The 16891-nt window shown below is 40.3% G+C and overlaps 1 protein-coding gene across 1 annotated transcript in view; it reads right to left on the bottom strand.

Annotated features, from left to right (window-relative positions):
• The window catches only part of ADGRD1 (adhesion G protein-coupled receptor D1), a 458528-nt gene that overhangs the window by 56148 nt on the left and 385489 nt on the right, over positions 1-16891 (bottom strand). Inside the window, 1 exon segment of the mRNA XM_021004341.2 lies at positions 6526-6592. Within this exon segment, the coding sequence (XP_020860000.1) occupies positions 6526-6592 (67 nt within the window).

A 16891-nucleotide genomic window follows, 5' to 3' on the forward strand; every position in this document is an offset into this window, starting at 1 on the left:
AGGATCACCAGCAAGTTCCCTTGTTTCAAAACACTCTTCTAAGGAGTTTTGAAATCTGTCTTTTTCTCTACAAAGTCAGTCATTCTTTTTTTAAATACAGTTCATGAAAAACTGCCCCCTAGAAAGACAAGACCTCATAAGAGTACCTTGTAAGAGCTGTCCCTGGTCCTAATCCTTAGTAACGCCTAGAATCACCCAATGGATCAGACCAGAATGCCCTGTTATCTAACAGATGGCTACAATGAAATAATGAGAACTCATTCACATCATTGCAGCTAAGATATGAAACTGATATTTTCTTTTAGAGAGATTACACAATTATAGTTGAAAGACACACCCAATCCAGCCATTGTAAGGAACACCACAAGCCTAGAAGAGTCGGGAGTCAGTCCTCATTCTTGAGAGCTCCAAACTGAGGTGTACCTCTCAGCTTCCAGAGGATAGGATTTTCTGGGTTTGAATACCTCAAAAAATGTCATAGCATATATGTGTATGTGTGTGTGTGTGTGTGTACATACATATATATGCATATACACACCTATACATACATTATTTGTTGTTGTCTGGTCATTTTTTCATTGTGTCTGACTATTCATAATCATTTTGGGGGTTTTCTTGGCAAAGATACTGGAGGGGTTGACACTTCTTTCTCCAGCTCATTTTAGAGATGGGGAAACTGAGGCAAACAGGGTTAAGTGACTTGCCCAAGGTCACACAGCTAGTAAGTGTCTGAGGCTACATTTCAACTCAGGAAGATGAGTCTTCCTGACTCCAGACCCAGCATTCTAGCCACTGCACTACCTAGCTTCCCAACAAACATTATACGTATACATATATGTGTGTATAAAAGTGTATATATATATATATATATATTTCTAAGTAGATATAGCAGTATGTATATACTCCTAGACAAACATATATATAAGCTGTATATGTATGTGTATTTAGTCCAGACCTTTGACTTCATATGGAAATATATGATATACTTACATCTTAGAAATGTATTTGACCTTCCTAAAAATTAGCCAATTGCACCTATAGTAAGTTCCTGCTCCCAAATCAGGTCTCTAAGGGATGATCAAAGAATTTCTTTCCTAGCACCAGATTTTCCATTCATTAAATCAATCAACAAGCATTTATTAACCATTCATTACTGGCCAGGCACTTTGCTAGGTACCTGCGATGTAAACATAAGAATGAACCAGTCTCATAGGTGGTGTAGTAGATGGAGCACCAGCCCTGGAGTCAGAAGGACCTGAGTTCAAATCTGGCCTCAGACACATAACACTTACTAGCTGTGTGACTCTGGGCAAGTCACTTAACCCCAATTGCCTAATCAAAAAAAAAAAAAGAATGAACCATCTTTGCCCCTTACAGACCTTACATTTTATGAAGAAGGGGAGATGGGAGGGATGACATATGCTTATATAAATATATGCTGAATATATCCTAAATCAACATAAGGCAATTGGATGGGGAAGGCACTAACAGATGGGAGGCTGGTAGGAGAGGATCAGGAAGGGCCTCTCCTATGGATCATGCTATTTGAACTGAGTTTTGAAGGAAACAATGGAATCTAAAAGATGAAGGGGGGGCATCGTGAGAATGTGGGACAACTAGTGCAAAGGCAGGGAGATAAGAGATGTAGTGCTATGTGTTGGGAATAACAAGAAGTTTGGTCTGGCTGAACTACAGAGTAAAGGAGAGTGAAAATACATAACAAGGCTGAAAAGGCAGGTTGGGACCAGATTACAAGGGGCTTTAAATGTTAAGCAGAGGAGTTTATTATATATAATGCACCCCCCTCATTTTACATATGAAGAAACCAAAGACTATAGAGGTTAAGTGACTTGCCCAAGGTTACTCAGATGAATGCAGGTGGTAAATGGCAGATCTATGGTTTGGACCCCTGTCCTCTAACCGTAAATCAAACATTTAAATCATAAGCTCAGAGACTGAGAGCTGGATAAAACTTTACAGGGCATTTAGTTCAACCCTCCTCATTTTACAGATGAAGGGAAAATCAAAGGTGGTACAGTGGATAAAATGCTGGACTTGGAGGCAGCAAAACCTAAGTTATCAGATAGTTACCAGCTCTGTGACCTTGGACAACTCAATCTCTGGGCCTCAGTTTCCTCATTTGTAAATGTGCTTAGTAAAAGTACCTCCCTTCCAGGATTGTTTTGAGGATCAAAGAGATAACATATGTAAAGTGCTTTACAAACTTTTAATGTACTTTTGAAATGTTCGTTATTGCCTAGATTTGACCAGGTAGTAAGTGGAAGAAATGAGATTTGAACCCACATTCTCTGACTGTACACTCAGATCTTGTTGTTGGCGCTCGGTTGTTTCAGTCATATCCAAGTCTTCATGACCTCATATTGGGGTTTTCTTAGCAAAGATACTCGAGTGGTTTGCCATTTCTTTCTCCAGCTCATTTGACAGATGAGGAAACTGAGGCAAAGAAGATTAAGTGACTTGTCCAGGGACACACAGCTAGTAAGTATCTGAAGCTATATTTGAACTCAGGAAGATAAGTCTTCCCAGCTCCAGGCCCAGAGCTCTATCTACCACATCACCTACCTGCCCAAATCTTAAATCAAGTCAATTCAATTCAACCAATATTTATTAAACACCTACTATGTGCAGAGCCCTATATTAATTAGATGCTGAGAATTCAAAGACAAAAAATCAACCTAGAACATTTTTCCTTTCTTTCCTGGAAACCCATCAGCAAAGGAGGATCCTGGCTATACCTACCCATGGCTGCAGGAGCATTTAAGTAGCATTTTAATTAAGAAAGGCTAAATCAAGTGTTTAAACATCTTCTGCTCTGCTTTAATTTCTAATTAAACTGCATAGGTCTGTTCCATAGTCAGTGGCACCCAGCTCTGAACAAAAGGCAGATTTGCTTCCAAATTAACATTTGGGGAGCAAATTTAGGGTAGGTGTAGAGGGAGGAGCGCATACTTTAGAGATGCAGGTTTTTATCTTATTCCTTGATTTTCTAAAATATATCTGGCTCCAAGCTGCCATTATATGTTTTAATGTGCTTGACTTTGCTTTGATTTAGTGAAATGCAAAAGTTTGATTTAGTATCAGTACTGTAAAAATCATTTATAGTCATGATCATAGACAGTTGGTAATGCGCAGCTTAAATGGGGGATTCTTTTCTGGAGGAGGCATCAGAATTTGAAAAATTGAAGATAAATGCATCTTTGGTGGGTGTCTCCTTAATCATTGGCAGAATAGGAGTCCTGGCCAGTTAGTGTCCTAATCCAGTTGGAAGGCTGTTTGTCAAAGGGCATAACCACTGGCAGCCCAATTAGGCCCTGGTCTGGGCTATAAAGATCCTTCTAGGGTATTGACCCACCCATGGTATATCAAAGAGCTGGTTTTAATGCATCTGCTGAGCAAGCAGCATGTGATATGTCAGGGAAGTCTTTTCATGTTCTCTAATCCTAGCTTCTGAATGTCAGTGCTGGCTTGGACAGTGGCTTCTGGTCACAGGAGGTCTGGAAGGAAGCACTTGATACTTGGCTTTGGAGGCTTGAGGTCTTAAAAAGAAGAAAGTGCTTGGAAGCTCTCCAGGTTCATGCAACAGCTACATCAGAGGCAGATGAAAAGTTATGGCCAATACCTAGATAGGGCCCCACTGCCTAGGCTCAATTCATAGATCAGCAGCTCTGGGAAAAGGGAATAAAAATAAAGTAGGGCAGAGAGACTGCATTAAGAAAAGGAGGGGCAGAGACAGAAATAGAGAAAGAGACAGAGACAGAAACAGACAGAGGGAGGTATGGAGAGAGAAAGAGCAAGACACGAAGAGAGGCAAAGGCAGAAAAGGAAGGAAGGAAGGAGAGAAAAAGAGACAGACAGACAGCAAGAGGGAGGGAGGGATAAAGTGAGACACACAGAGTGATGGAGAGAAAGAGACAGAGAAAAAGACAGAGAGAGACAGAGAGAAGGAAGGAAGCAGGAAGAAAGAGACAGGAACAGAGAGACAGAGAGAAAGATACAGAGGGAGAGAAAAAAGAGAGGGAGGGAAGGAGAAAGAGTGAGGGAAAGGGACAGAAAGAGAAAAGGAGGAAGAGAGAGAGAGAGATTGATTCTTAGAATCAGCCCAGATATATTCCTTAGTCTATACTGTTCCAGTTTAATTTAATTTAATGAATATTTATTTTTCAGTTTCTCTTGCGGATCCTAACAATGCATTCTATACCCAAGCCAAACTGGACATTCTTCTGGCAACTCCATCCCCCTTGCTTTTGCTCAGGCTGGTCCTCTACCATAAAAACAGAGAGGAAGGCTCTTCTTTGTTCGTTGAATTTCTACCCGGCCTTTGAAGCCCAGCTGTATGTCTCTTCTAGAGGCTTCCTTGAATCCAGCCAATCCCAACATGATTACCTACATCCTCACATTGTCCTATGCTTTGCTCTTCTCAATGTACTTACCATGGAATATTGTATTATAATGAACTGTGTTACTTCCTTACTTCCCTTCCAGACTGTAAGCACCTTAAGGACAAGTACTGGGTCTCATCTAAGCCTTGCATTTGCCCAGTGCCAAGTAGAGTACTCTGGACATTTCGACTCTCAGAATCTGTGACTTCCTTCAAGCCTTAGCTCAGCTCAGCTTCTTCCACAGGTCTTTTCCTGGTTTGTACCTGCTCTCCCTTCCCCTACTCCTCCTCCCCTGCTTGTGTCTTCTCTGAGGTTACATTCTATCTTCTATCTACTTCTGAATGCATCTTGCACATACCTATGTACATGTTTACCACCCCCCAACAAAGTTACAAGTTCTTTGAAGACAGGGATTGATTCCTTTTTTGTTCCTTCATAGCACTTTTTTCCTTTCAAGCACTTAACACATAGTAGATGTTTCGTAAATGTTTGTTGATTGATTGATTGATTGGTCACCTAGTGTGTTCTAGTCTCTCAAAGGATCTCTCCAAGGTACTTATTATGGTGAGCATACCAATTAGACCACTTCGAATGCTGGGGTTCTTAATGATAACAAGTGGCATTTCTATAATGCTTTAAAGTCTATAAACCACTTCATAAACATTATCTCTCTTGATCTTCATGAGAAAGGCAGGTGCTTCAGGCAGTATTGTCCCCATTTCTACAGAAAAGAAAACCAAGGCTCCAAAAACTTGACTTGCCAAGTTTTTGCAAGTGACATGCAGAATTTGAACCACAGTCTTCCTGAATGCGAACTCTGCCTAGAATCTAATTATTCTACTTTACCTCTATCATTACCAACAGGTTTATTAGGAGGTGCAATCAAACTTGCTCCCTGCAAACCTGGACTCATTGGGTAAGTCTCTCTCTGACTAAAGTTGGGCTGCTTCAAGGATTGCCAACTGTCTTTTTGTCAGAGGGCTCGCTCTGGCTCAGCCCTCATTGTGTGACCAGGTAAGCCACTGAATCATCCTGAAACTCAGTTTTCTCATCTTTAAAATGTATTCACTCTGTGCCTATTGATCAAAGAGCAGCTAAATATTATAACATATCAATGTAGTGAGTTACAATGATATCAAAGCAATGAGAAGTATGAGGAATTCAGAGAAACATGAGATAATTTGTATGAATAAGTACTGGTGTATATAGTAAAGTAGGCAGTGAAAAAAATGCATGCTATACGATATTTTTTCAAGGTTGGGGGGAAGAGTCCAGATGTGTAATGTCAATAGTAAGGGGGGGGGGTAGAATAAACATTTATATAGCACCTAGTATGTGCCAGGGATTGTGCTAAATGCTTTTTACAAAAATGATCTCATTTGACATTTACAATAACCCTGTAATGTAGGTGATGATATTATCCCCTTTTTACAGTTGAGGAAACTGAAGCAAACTGAGATTAAATGACTTGACCAGGGTCGTAGAGCTAATAAGTGTCAGAGGCCAGATCTGAACTCAGATCTTCCTGATTCCAGACCTAGCCTTTTCTCCACTGCAACACCTCACTGCCTCACAAAAAATTCCCACTATGGAAACTTTTTTATCAGTGCAAATCAGCAACTTATAGATAACTCATAGAGTTAGAGAGCCGATCAGGGAACTGCGAAGTGAAGTCACTTGCTCAGGGTCACACAGCTGATGTGTCAGAGGCAGGAATTACATACCCAGTGCTTCTTAACTTTGAGGCTGGCTGGCTTTGTGCCATGCTCTCCCAAAATGACCATAATACTGTAGATGAAAACAACACCAAAAAGCACATAGACTGTGCTTAAATGTCATGACCATTTTCTGACTTGGAGAAGAAATGATGAAACACATTTCCTTTCCCCTGATACAGAGCAGGGAGACCACAGGTGCTAGACTTGGTTTATACTTATTAGTCCTATCCCTGCATCAGCTGTTTTTGTTTAACTATTTTCCTCTGTTATGAAAGAGGGTGAAAGGGGTTGAGGGGATGATTTAAATCTGGAAATGACTATGGTGCAAAACGAAGAGGTAGCAGAAAAGCTTAATCTTAAAAAAAAATACTGTTGCTCTCATGTAGCCCCAGCTGGAAATCACGTACCATGATGACAAACAGGGCTGGGGCCACAAAGGCCCAGATGGCTCCATTCCCCAAGGACAACCAGCAACTGCAAGAAGAGAATAGAAGAGTTACTCTCTAGCTCTGGGCTGCAAATTGGAGAACAAGGTCATTCAATTAGTGGTGCAGTTAATTAGAAAGCAGAAGTTCCCTTGCAAGGATGTTCAATTTTGCAGCCAGAGACATTGCAGAATTGATAGCACCCTTGCCTTCCTTTCTGGAGACCATCAAAGTCTAGAGAATGATTGAGAGGGAGGCTCCCAATTGTACAACCTGCTCAAGGTGGACATGGGGGTGTGGGTGGGGGGTGAGGAGAGAGAAGTGAGAAGAGGGAACTGAGCCAGAGCCTTTCGTTAGTAAAAGCCACAAGCAGGCACAAATGAGAATGACCAAATCTATACCCAGCTATGCATTTACAGAATATTTTCAAAAATATTATTCATTAATGTGTTTTGCATGACTACATATGTATTACCTAAGTAAAATTTCTTGCCTTCTCAATGGGAAGGAAGGGAGAAAGGGAGAGAATTTGGAACTCAAAATTTGAAAAAAAAAGTTAACATTATTTTACATGTAATTGGGAAAAAATAAAATATTAAGCTTTTAAAAAGAAAAGTAACAAAAATATTGTTCATTTATTCATTCAACAAAAATGCTAAACAACCCTTACCAATGAGTGTCTATGCTGAACATTTCTGTCCGTCCTACACACACACACACACACACACACACACACGCACATGCACACACGGAGTTCCCTGCATCAACAACATCACAAATCTAGACCAAAAACCAAGAACAAAAAAGTCTTGAACTACCTACCTCAACAGTTCTATTTAACCTTTTCATAACCTGGACCCTTCCTACCTTTCCATGTTTGGACACTTGATTCTCCACCATGCGCTCTATGATCCAGATACAATAGCCTGCTTGCGGTTCCTTGAAAATAACAATATTCCATCTCAAGTCTTTGCACTGGATACCCTCCATGCTAAGAATGTTCTGTGCCCTCAACTCTCCTTTTAGTTCTCCTGGATCACTTGGAGAATCAGCTCAAATTCCATCTTCAGCAAGAGGTATTTCTAGGTACCACTCCCCCCCCACCCCCTTCTCCTCTGAGAGTGTTGTTTTTCAGAACTGTCCTACTCTTTATGACCCCTTTTGGGTTTTTCTTGGCAAAGATACTGGAGTGGTTTGCCATTTCCTTCTCCAGCTCATTTTACAGATGAGAAATCTGAGACAAGTAGGGCTAAGTGATTTGCCCAGGATCACACAGCTAGTAAGTTCTAAGGCTGGATTTGAACTCAGGAAAACTCATCTTCCTGACTCCAGGCCTAGTGCTCTATCCTCTATGGTACCACCCAGCTGCCCTTTGAAATTACCTTCCATTTAATCTCTCTCAGCACCATTTCTCTCTCTCTCTCTCTCTCTCTCTCTCTCTCTCTCTCTCTCTCTCGCTCGCTCGCTCGCTCTCGCTCTCTCTCTTGCTCTCCCTCTTGCTCTCGCTCTGGTCTAACAAGGGCAGTTATAAGGGAAGTTCACTCAGAAACTCAGCATTTATGCGAGCAAATTCCCATACCCAAACCACAGCCCCTAGATTACCACTGCACGTGTTCTTGTTCACTAGGGCAGCAAACAATGAGCATTATTCCCCAACACATTCACATCTACCTCATTTTTCAACGGGAAAGAGAAAGGAGAACAGGATAGAAAGGCATGATGGGTAGGGATTACATTGTATTTTCACCCAAAGCCATCCATCTTCTGAATTTCCCTAATTCTATCCACTGTAACACAATTCTTCTAGCCTCCCAGGTTCTTAACTTCCTCCCTTATTCTGGACTTCTTATTCAACTGCAGTTGCTCTCTTCAATATCACCAAATTGCCAAATCTGATGGTCTTTTCTCAGTCCTCATCCTTGGCCTCTGTACTAAACTTGACATTGCTGACCACCTTTTCATATGGATCCTTATTGTCTCCTCTGAATTTCCACGACACTACGCTTTCCTGGTTCTCTTCTTCCCCATCGGCTTACTCCTCTGTTTCTTCTGCTGGCTCATTAACCCACCTCACACCCCTGACTGCAGGCATTCCCCCAAGGCTCCATCTTAAGCCATCTTTTCTTCTCCCTTTACATTACCTCACTTGGTGATTTCATCAGCTCCCAAGCTTTCATTATCATTTCTATGTAAATGACTCCTAAAGTTTGCATTTAGCCCTCATGTCCTACATAACAAACCTACTCATTAGACATTTTAAACTGTATGTCTCACAAGTATCTCAGACTCTAATGTTTAAAGCAGAACTCAGTCAAAAATTCATCAACAAGTAGTTAATCACTTACTACTGGCCAGGCATTGTGCTAAGCAAAGAGGATACAAAGAAAGGCAGAAAATACCCAGTATTTTTCCTCCAAACCAACCCTTTTTCAGATCTTCTTTCTTTTTTCTATGTATACCATCCTTCTAGTCTCCCAGGTATTCAGCTTTCACTTCTTATTCTTCCTCAGCTAACATAGCCGATCAGCTGCTAAATCTTGCCATTTCTATCTCAATGACATCTCTCACATCTGTCTCCTCTATACTCACACAGTTACCCTCAAGCTCAGGTCCAGGGCATCACCTCTCCCAGACTAGTGCAGTAGCCTCTTAATTACTCTTCGCACCTTAAGTATCTCCCTTTCTAATCCATCCCCCACAAAGCTGCCAACCGTCTCTGTCTGCCTATGTCTCTATCTACCTTTGTCTCCACCTCCTTCCCTCCCCATACCCCTCTTCTCTCTCTGGATGTGTCGCTGTCTGTCTCTGTCTTGTCTCTGTCTCTCTCTTGTCCCCCTGCCTCTGTCTCTATATCTCTGTCTCTCTGACTCTCTATGTCTGTCTGCCTCTCTGTCTCCCTCCTCTCTGTCTCTATCTCTTTGACTGTCTCTCTGTCTCTCTCTCCTCTGTCTCTCTGTGGCTCTCTCCTCTGTGTGTGTCTCTGCTTTTCTGCCTCTCTTTGTCTCTCTGCCTGTCTTTGTCTCTCTGTTTCTGTCTGTGTCTGTCTGTCTCTCCATCTGTGTGTTTGTGTGTCTGTCTGTCTGTCTCCCCTATCTATCTACCTCTCTGTCTATTTGAATGGCTATCACACTACAGTATGGATAAAGGCACAGACTTATTTTGCTTTTCCCAGAGGGTGACGAGCAAAAGTTATAGGAAAAAAACCCAGATTTTTATTCTTGGTGAAGAAAAACTTTCTAACTATTAGAGTTGTCTAAAAGTGAAACAGCAGGTAGTGATATGACCTTCCCTGGAGGCTCAGATTGTCCTATGTGGGAGTAGGCTGCAGATAGAATTTTTGTTCCAGTATAAGGCAGGGGAGGGTTCATTCAAGGTCCCCACTTGGATTTTTTGTTGGTCCAGCCTTCCTTCAAGGCCCCCATGCTTCATGAAATCCTGAGGACTCATCTTTCTCTTTAAAGAATCAGCTCGTGTACCATTCCTATATCAACAAGGCTGCTCTTTCCTGAAAACTCTGATTTAAAAACATGGAGATTAAATTTTAAGGACTAATTATAATGAAATGGGGTCAGAGCAAATGTATTCCAAACTTCATCTCCCAGGCTAACCTCCAGGGCACTACCTCTTTCCTAATGAGTCACTGCAGGGCAAGGATAGAATAATATGCCTATTCCTAATGTATATGGTTGTCTCATGTTTACACTGATCCCATGTCTCTCATTCCTAGAAATTATTTAAACTGCTTGGAGACATCTCACTGAGGTGAGAGCTTTCAGAATGCTCCTTAATTGGTGAGGGGAATTGATATCACTGAAAACCACAAGCCAGAATTTAAAAAAACAAACCAATAACAAAAACAATTTGTTGATTTCGTTATTTAATAGTCTGTATTAAAATTCCTCCTCTGAAGGCTCATCATGATATAGAAGTGATCCTAGGTTCTCCAAGGCAAAATCAATGATGAATAGTAGATCCTATCAAATTAGAAATCCAGTTCAGTTCAATTCAATATACATTTATTAGAAGCAGCTTTGGAATCACGGATAGAGAACCTTGGACTTAGGAAGACCTGAGCTCAAATCCTTCCATGGAAACATAATAGCTATGTGACCCTGAGAAAGTCACAGCTCTTCAGTGATTCCCAGGAAATCTTCCAAGGCAGCAAGAGTTATTAAGATTGTGTCCGGGAGCCAAGATATAGATAGATAGATATAAATAAATATAAATAAATATATATATATATATATATATATATATATATATATATATATATATATATATATATATATGTGTGTGTGTGTGTGTGTGTTTATATACATGAACACATGCATATGTGCATGTATATACATACATGTATGTATATATACATGTGTGTTGTGTGTATATACATACATGTTATATATATATATTGATAACTATATAATCCTATATATTTTATTTCATACATTTAAAAACAGACATTAAAAAAAATTTAAATTATTCCAAAAAGGGTCCATAGGCTTCACCAGAATCGCTGTGGAAAGAGTCCAGGACAACAAAAATGGTTAAGAATCCCTGAGGACATGACTATCAATCAACCAGATCTTATGAAGTGCCTACTATGCACCAGTCACTATGCTAGGCACTGGAGATAAGAATGCAAAGGATGAAGCAAGCCCTACTTTCAAGAGGTTCTATTCAAACAAAAGAGACAAATATATAACTACTATATAAAGAGACCAAGTTTAAATAAATACAAAATAATATAATACAATCTAGCTTGGGAAGGAGAGTATTAACACTTGGAAGGAATGTTTCATGTGCCATTTTAAGCCTGATCTTGAAGGAAAAAAGGGATTCTTTGAGGACAGAATCCAAGAACATTCCAGGCTTTGGGGATGGCCATGTACCTGGCCCAGAGACCAGGGATGGAGTGCCAATGATAAAGAATAAAAAGAAGGCTAGTTTTCTTGAATGACAGAGCATAAGGGTCAGGGAAATATCCAATGAGATCAGAAAGATAGGGTGGGACCAGTTAGGTGAAGGACTTTATAAAGGTTCAATAGAAGTGTGTGTATTTTATCCTAGAGGAATTAGGAAACCAGTGGACTCTATTGAGTAGCAGAGTCACATGGTCAGATCCACCCTTGAGAAAAGCTTTGTGGTGAATAGACTGGAGTGGGAAGATGTTTGGGGCAGGGAATTCAATTAGAGGGCTCTTACAATTATCTCCCATTTTTTAAAAGTTGAGGTAACTATATGTATTATATGTGGTCACAGTAATTAACAGCTTCTTGATATCCCTTTCTGCATATAAGAAGGTTCAAAAGGCCGTATTTTGACTCACAATCTATTCTTAAATGTACAATTTACATCGATTATTAACAGATTCATTTTAAATAATGGACACTATCCCCAATTTTTCTTTCTTTTTCAGTCTGGGGGAAGAAAATAGATCATATCAAACATTCCAGGTCGATTGCTATAGCTCAGGAGAGAAAAATCATTTTTATTAATATGCAACCTGCTGGTTTTATGTTCTTTGTTTTACAATGAGAGTATAGAGCCTCAAGCTATAGCCATAGAAAATAAAAATATCTTTAAAAGAAGTTTAGCAAACCTGCACCTAATTTTGGCTCTTACTGATGAAGGCCCCTTGTAATGAGCTAATTCTACCTACTTTGACTCACTCGATTCAAGCTAGAATCATTTATTAATAGAAGAGTCTGGCTGGTCTCCAGCTTTATATTTTCATAACTAACATCAAGGTGATTAGTAACAAGGATAGAATGGAGTATAACATATATAATGTGTATATTATATATGATATGAATGGAGCATACACATATGTAGTACAACTCCCATCTCGGGCACTAGCAAGCAAGTTAAACAATGAAAGATTTACAAAGTTAAACTTCTGTGGCCTAAAGTATCTGGGATAGCTCTGCATAGCAGTATACAAGCAAGCACTGGTCAAATTCTTTTTTTTTCAGAATATTATCTCCTCTGATAATCAAGACCCGAGAGAGAAAAGATTGGAATGTGAGTGGTATATACGTAAGGCAATTCCATCTACCACCACCATCACTTTGACCACCCTATCCCCTCAGCCCCTGAAGGAAACAATCCAAAATCCTGAATGCAAGAGTCTTGGGAAGAGCAACATTTCCAGCCCAGTGCACATAACCCCTGTTAAGTATGCATTGTTTTCCTCCATTAAATTGTGAGCTCCCTGAGGGCAGGGACTATCTTTTTTTTTTGTATCCCCAGAATTTAGCACAGTGTCTGGCACAAAGCAGGTACTTAATAAATGTTTATTGAATTGAATCATGGAACTGTGGCCTGGCAAATGCTCCTATAGGTGCTTCAGCCAGTGCTTGTGAAGACGCAGAAAAGAAAATCCTTGTTACCAAAGTCCTCAGCATTGTCAAAGGATTAGACATCAGAAACTTGTATAATTTTATTAGTGGAAATGATGTGAAAAAAGAGGCCTTACCATCTACCTTACTGCTGCACCCTAAGAACCATGAGATCTCTCCATCCCTCTCCTCCTTTCAGAATTTGAGCCCTTGGCTATTATCTTGATTTTCTGTTTATTGTCCCCAGCACTTAGCATGGTGATCTGCAATTAGTAAGTGCTTAAAAAAATATTCTATTTCATTCATTCATGTTGTAGAAGTAGGAACAAGATTCAGCAACTTAGTAGCTATGTGGAATGAGAGGCAAAGAGGAATTAAGGATAAGGTCAAAGCACAGCAGTTGGAAAGATGGTACCACTTTCAACAGTGATAGGAAAGTTTGGAGGAGAGGAGGAGAGATAATGATGTCAGTTTGGGACAGGTTGAGTCTGAAGCATCTCCATTGCCATTTAGTTTGAGATGTGTAATAAGCAGTTGGTAATGTGGGTCAGAAGACCCACAGAAGATCAGAGAAGAGACTGGGGATGGATATGTAGATCTGTGAGTTACCCACAAAAGACCTTTAGTATAGTTATCCCTTCCACATCATGGGAGCTAGGGGCATGGAGCCCCCACAATTTGGAAAATCCACATAAAAATCTTTGGTTCTCCCTTTGTACCAGAAAAAAAGTCTGAATTATTATGGTATTAAAAGATAAAATATGTTGAGATTATATAGTACGATGCACATATTTTATGCATTTCTGAGTTTCTAAACTATTTCTGTGTCATCTGCTGGCCTTTGCATGTTGTCTATGGCTTCTGCAAAACTCCCAAAAAATTCCAATTTAATTTTTTATGCCGACCAATGATGTATCAAAGCCATGATGGGGAAAGTTGTGATGTGGAAGGGTTAACTGTATAAAGAGAAATGGGAAGGGAGAGGAGAGAGAAGAGGGAAGGGGAGGGGAGGGAAGAACAGGAGAGGTGAAGAGAACAGAGGAGAGAAGGAGAGAGGAGTGGAGAAGGGAGAAGAGGAAAGGGGAAGGGAGGAGAGGAGGGGAGAAGAGAAGGCCCAGAAGAGAATCTTGGAAAATATCCAGTTGGGACATACAATATGAATGATGATTCAGCAAAGCAGGCTGAAAAGAATCAGACAGGGAAGAGGAGAACCAGTTGCACAGCAGGTATGGAATTCATTGGTTAAGGTCAGTTCCTTACCAGAAGCTCCCTACACCAATTAAAAATAAAAAGAATAAGACCCTATTCTAGATGCCTGAAATACAAAGACAAAAATGAAACTGTTCCTGCTCTTAAGGAACTTAGGATTTGTCAGAGGATACCATAAATGAGTAAGGAAATGCAAGGTATTTGAAGAGGGAGAACTAACCAAGAGGATTAGGGAAGGCTTTCTGGAGGCAGAACCTTAGCTGAGTCTTGAAGTAAAGAAGCTCATACATTAAGGCATCGTGTACAGAGGCAAGAGACAAAGCGCAAAGCTCAGGGATTTGCAAGTCAGTTTAGTTGGAATATAAATTGAATGAAGGAGAGTAATGAGAAATGTCTGGAAAGGTAGGCTGGATCCAAAGGGTCAATCAATGGAATTTAATATCAAGCTGAGAAATAGGTACTTTTAACATAGAGGCAACAGAGAGTCACTAGGAATGACAGATATAGATAGATGATAGATAGATAGATAGATAGATAGATAGATAGATAGATAGATAGATAGATAGATAGATAGATAGATAGACAGACAGACATAGGTAGACAGATAGAAGCAATTATCAGGCACTTACTATGATAAATTCTACAGATGCAAATATAAGCCAGCACGATAGTCCTTGCCCTAGAGGAGATTACATTCTAATGAGGGAAGATAACACATATAGGTATGGGGAAAGAAAAGGAAGTAGGGTAAGTTTGTCTTGCCATGGCAAGTAAACTTCCTGAAAATGGTGTAGAAGATTGGTCCTGGGCAAGATAAGGCAGAAGCTCACTTAACAGAGCTGGGAGACCCAGAGGCAGAGTCCAAGGTTTTCAGTAGGGGAGAAATGAGGATGACAGCCAAAGGGCAAAGGACATGCTATGGAGACCATTGGGAAGTGAGGTAAAAGCTTGGGCCATGTCAAGCTCAAACTTCTTGAACAGGGAGGTGACATGGTAAAACTATAATTTCAGAAGCTTATTTTGGCAGGGACATGGAATATAGATTGGTGAGGAGAAAAATTGGAAACAGAGAGACTGATTTGAAGGTTATATTATAGTAGTTCAGATGAGAAGTGATGAGGGCTTCATCATCCAGCCCAATTATCCAGACCAGACTTCAAATCCACTGAGATAACCTTAAAAAAGCAAAAGGCCTTACCTTTCTCCCCTTAGCCACAGACAACCTGATTTCTTTTATAATAAAGAACTCAACCCAAAGAGATATGAGCAGAGAAATGAAACTTCCCAAACCAGAGATCTGATATAGACAGGGCATCAAAGGGCCTCGTACTGGTACCTAGCTCTGCATCTGAAGCCTCTGGCCAGTCTGAATCACTTTCTCTCATCGTAGCCTGCCACTGCCACCATTTACTATTAACCAAAAACAATATCACAAGTCCATGAGGACATTGTGTTGCAACTAGATTTATTACAGGAAATGAACATGCATAAGTGAGCACATAGAGTTCACAATTCAAATAGAAACTTGAACGTTTATGAACTTTCAACAAAAAGAGAAGAAATAGAAATTGCCATCTGAATGGGAGCATCAGGGGAGGAGAAATCATGAATAATTAAGATGGCAAAAGCAGCATTCTTTTCCCTTGGGAACTGTTAGACTATGAAGATAGGATAGTCTGCTTATTTACAAGGGCCCCAGCTGCACAAGCAGTTAGTCTAGTGCAGACTGTCTGCCACCTGTCTTGACAACCAAAGACACACAGAGAGTCCTGCTTGGGGTGCAAAATTTTGTCATATGAGGGGGGGAGCTTCATCCTTAACACATTTAGGGCCTCTTGAATATTCTGGGTCCAATGTTTCTGGAAAATAAGGCAACTCAAAAAGACAGGTTCAGGGGACCCCTTAACATTCTTTAACAAGGCAAAGAACTGGCCTACATCAGCCTGGAAAAGCTCATTTCCAGCAACCCAGCCACCAGCAGTCTCCTGTCCCAATAATTCATAAAGAACATGTGATCAGTAGGGCTGAAGGACTCAAGGTTGATGAATCATAGATCTCTTGAGGTATTAATGAATGAAAAGAAAAAGAAGGAAGGAAGGAAGGAAGGAAGGAAGGAAGGAAGGAAGGAAGGAAGGAAGGAAGGAAGGAAGGAAGGAAGGAAGGAAGGAAACTTATAATTTCAACCAGGTCCTGGATTTCTTGCAGAGCATTTGAAATCCTAGCCCAGTGGGTACTTTCTCCCTGGGATTAGTGTGCTTTATGACTTTTATGTCACCTAAAATGGCATTTAGTTCTTTTCTTTTAATAAATTGCTGAAGTACTCAACCCTTTTGTGAAATTCCTCCCAACTCTAATCGATGGACAATTCCTGGCACCGAATGTTATTGCTACCCAAATTTCTGGGTGGAATGGTTACAGTGGAGAAGGGACCAGGCTGAGGATTATGGAACTTTTTGCCACTCCAGGGGCTAGGGCAAGCCTTCCAAAAACACTGCCCATAGCAAAGAAAAGTAGCATGGAAAGTGAACTATTCTTTGAATTGAAAAGATTTGGGTTCAAATTTTGCCATACACTACCTGTATGGCCCTGGGCAATCACTGATTCTAAATGCTCTCATCTGTAAAATTGAGATAATAATGTTAGACCTCTCATAAGATTATTATGAGGTTCAAATGAGGTACTATATGTAAATTGTTTTGCCACCTTTCTTAAAATCCCATCTGAATGAAAGCTATTACTATTTTTCAGAGGGGCAAAATATCAATGTCTTAGATCTTATAGGGTGGCCTGTTGGCCAGTAT

Source organism: Phascolarctos cinereus, unplaced genomic scaffold, assembly GCF_003287225.1.
Source record: "Phascolarctos cinereus isolate Bilbo 61053 unplaced genomic scaffold, phaCin_HiC Scaffold_4;HRSCAF=312, whole genome shotgun sequence".
NCBI lineage: Eukaryota > Metazoa > Chordata > Mammalia > Diprotodontia > Phascolarctidae > Phascolarctos > Phascolarctos cinereus.